The sequence below is a fragment of the Buceros rhinoceros genome, unplaced genomic scaffold, assembly GCF_000710305.1.
Source record: "Buceros rhinoceros silvestris isolate BGI_N320 unplaced genomic scaffold, ASM71030v1 scaffold30317, whole genome shotgun sequence".
NCBI classification, from domain to species: domain Eukaryota; kingdom Metazoa; phylum Chordata; class Aves; order Bucerotiformes; family Bucerotidae; genus Buceros; species Buceros rhinoceros.
Window position 1 is genome coordinate 5034 of NW_010420869.1, and position 1217 is coordinate 6250.

Sequence of the window (1217 nt, forward strand, 5' to 3'; positions counted from 1 at the left end):
TTAGACAACATCCTCCTCCTCCTCCTCCTCCTCTTCCTTTGCAATGCAGTGTAGCTTTCGGAATTCTCGCCGGCTCATCGCTGAGCTCGGGAGCGCCGCTGCTGGGAGATCCTGTAAGGAAAGGATAAAACCATTAAGCAGTCTGTGGCAGCAAAGGGCAGATGTTCTCCCTGCCCAACAGTTCTCGTACTTCCAGGACCTCCCAGCGGTGCGCCGCCTGCCGTATGGAACGGGGGTAATAAAAGCTGAACGAGAAAGATTTCACCTCTGACACTAACTTGCTTTCGCAATTAATTTCACCTCTGAGACAATTCTATCCAGGGGACGGGTATGTGACTCCAGATGTCCACCAACACTGGCCAAGTTTGCCGACGGTTTTGCGGCCAGCCTGCTTTGCTCTGAAGATGCCAGGCTGAGCGGAGCAGAACAGACCATCACCGTCTTACCTGCAAAGACACGACATCGCCGAAGAAGCGGTGCACTGGCATGGGCTGGTTGCTGTCTTCGTTCAGGAAAGCGCTGCTGTCGAGCTGTACCGGCTTCTCCGGCAGGTCTGTGTCCTCCGCGCTCGACCCATCTGAAAGGCCGCTCTCACAGCTCCTCTCCTCGTCGCTGCAGACGTGCAGATTTTCACCCCTGCCCATCTGTAATGGAGCACTGCTCGATTTCACTGCAGCTGGCTTGAGAGAAGCCTGCTCCTTTCCCCGTTTGTCAGTCTCTGGGACGCTTTCACCTTTTTTCTGTTGAATTACGCTGCAGTCTCCTGCATCATCTGAACGTCGATCCCCAGCAGATGTTTCAGCCGTTTCCCCCCGTGCAGCAAGGTCTCCACTTCCACACGCGAGTCCTTCTAGCTCTGATTTTACCAGACTGTTTTTTTCACATTTTCTCCTCTTTGAGGGTCGCCTGTCAGCTGCTTTGCTTGAAGAACACTGTTAGGAAAAAAAAAATCCTAAAGCTTACCAGAAACAAAAATAAAACCACCATTATCTCTTTAGTTGCAAGGCCGGGTATGGAACCCAAGGGCTCCATCGAGCGAGCGGCTCCTTGATCCAAATCCACATCGCTAAGAAAAACAATGAGTGGAAAGTGCCCCCGTATCGCGGAGTCGCGCCGTGTCCCCGCACGCAGGCGCCCGACGAGTTGGCGGGAGCGGAGAGAGGCGGAGAACTTACTGTAATTCTCCAGGTAATTCTCGCTCGGTGACGCTCAGTTTG

General features: G+C 53.5%; 1 protein-coding gene across 1 annotated transcript; it reads right to left on the minus strand.

The window, feature by feature from the left end:
* On the minus strand, positions 1 to 932 carry LOC104496368 (chromosome unknown open reading frame, human C1orf174; the record flags this gene model as incomplete). Its single annotated transcript, XM_010139473.1, has 2 exons — positions 1 to 111; positions 447 to 932. Coding segments are annotated over 2 exons (597 nt in total), but the record flags the coding sequence as incomplete, so codon positions are not given.
* Between the last annotated feature and the right edge of the window lie 285 nt (positions 933 to 1217).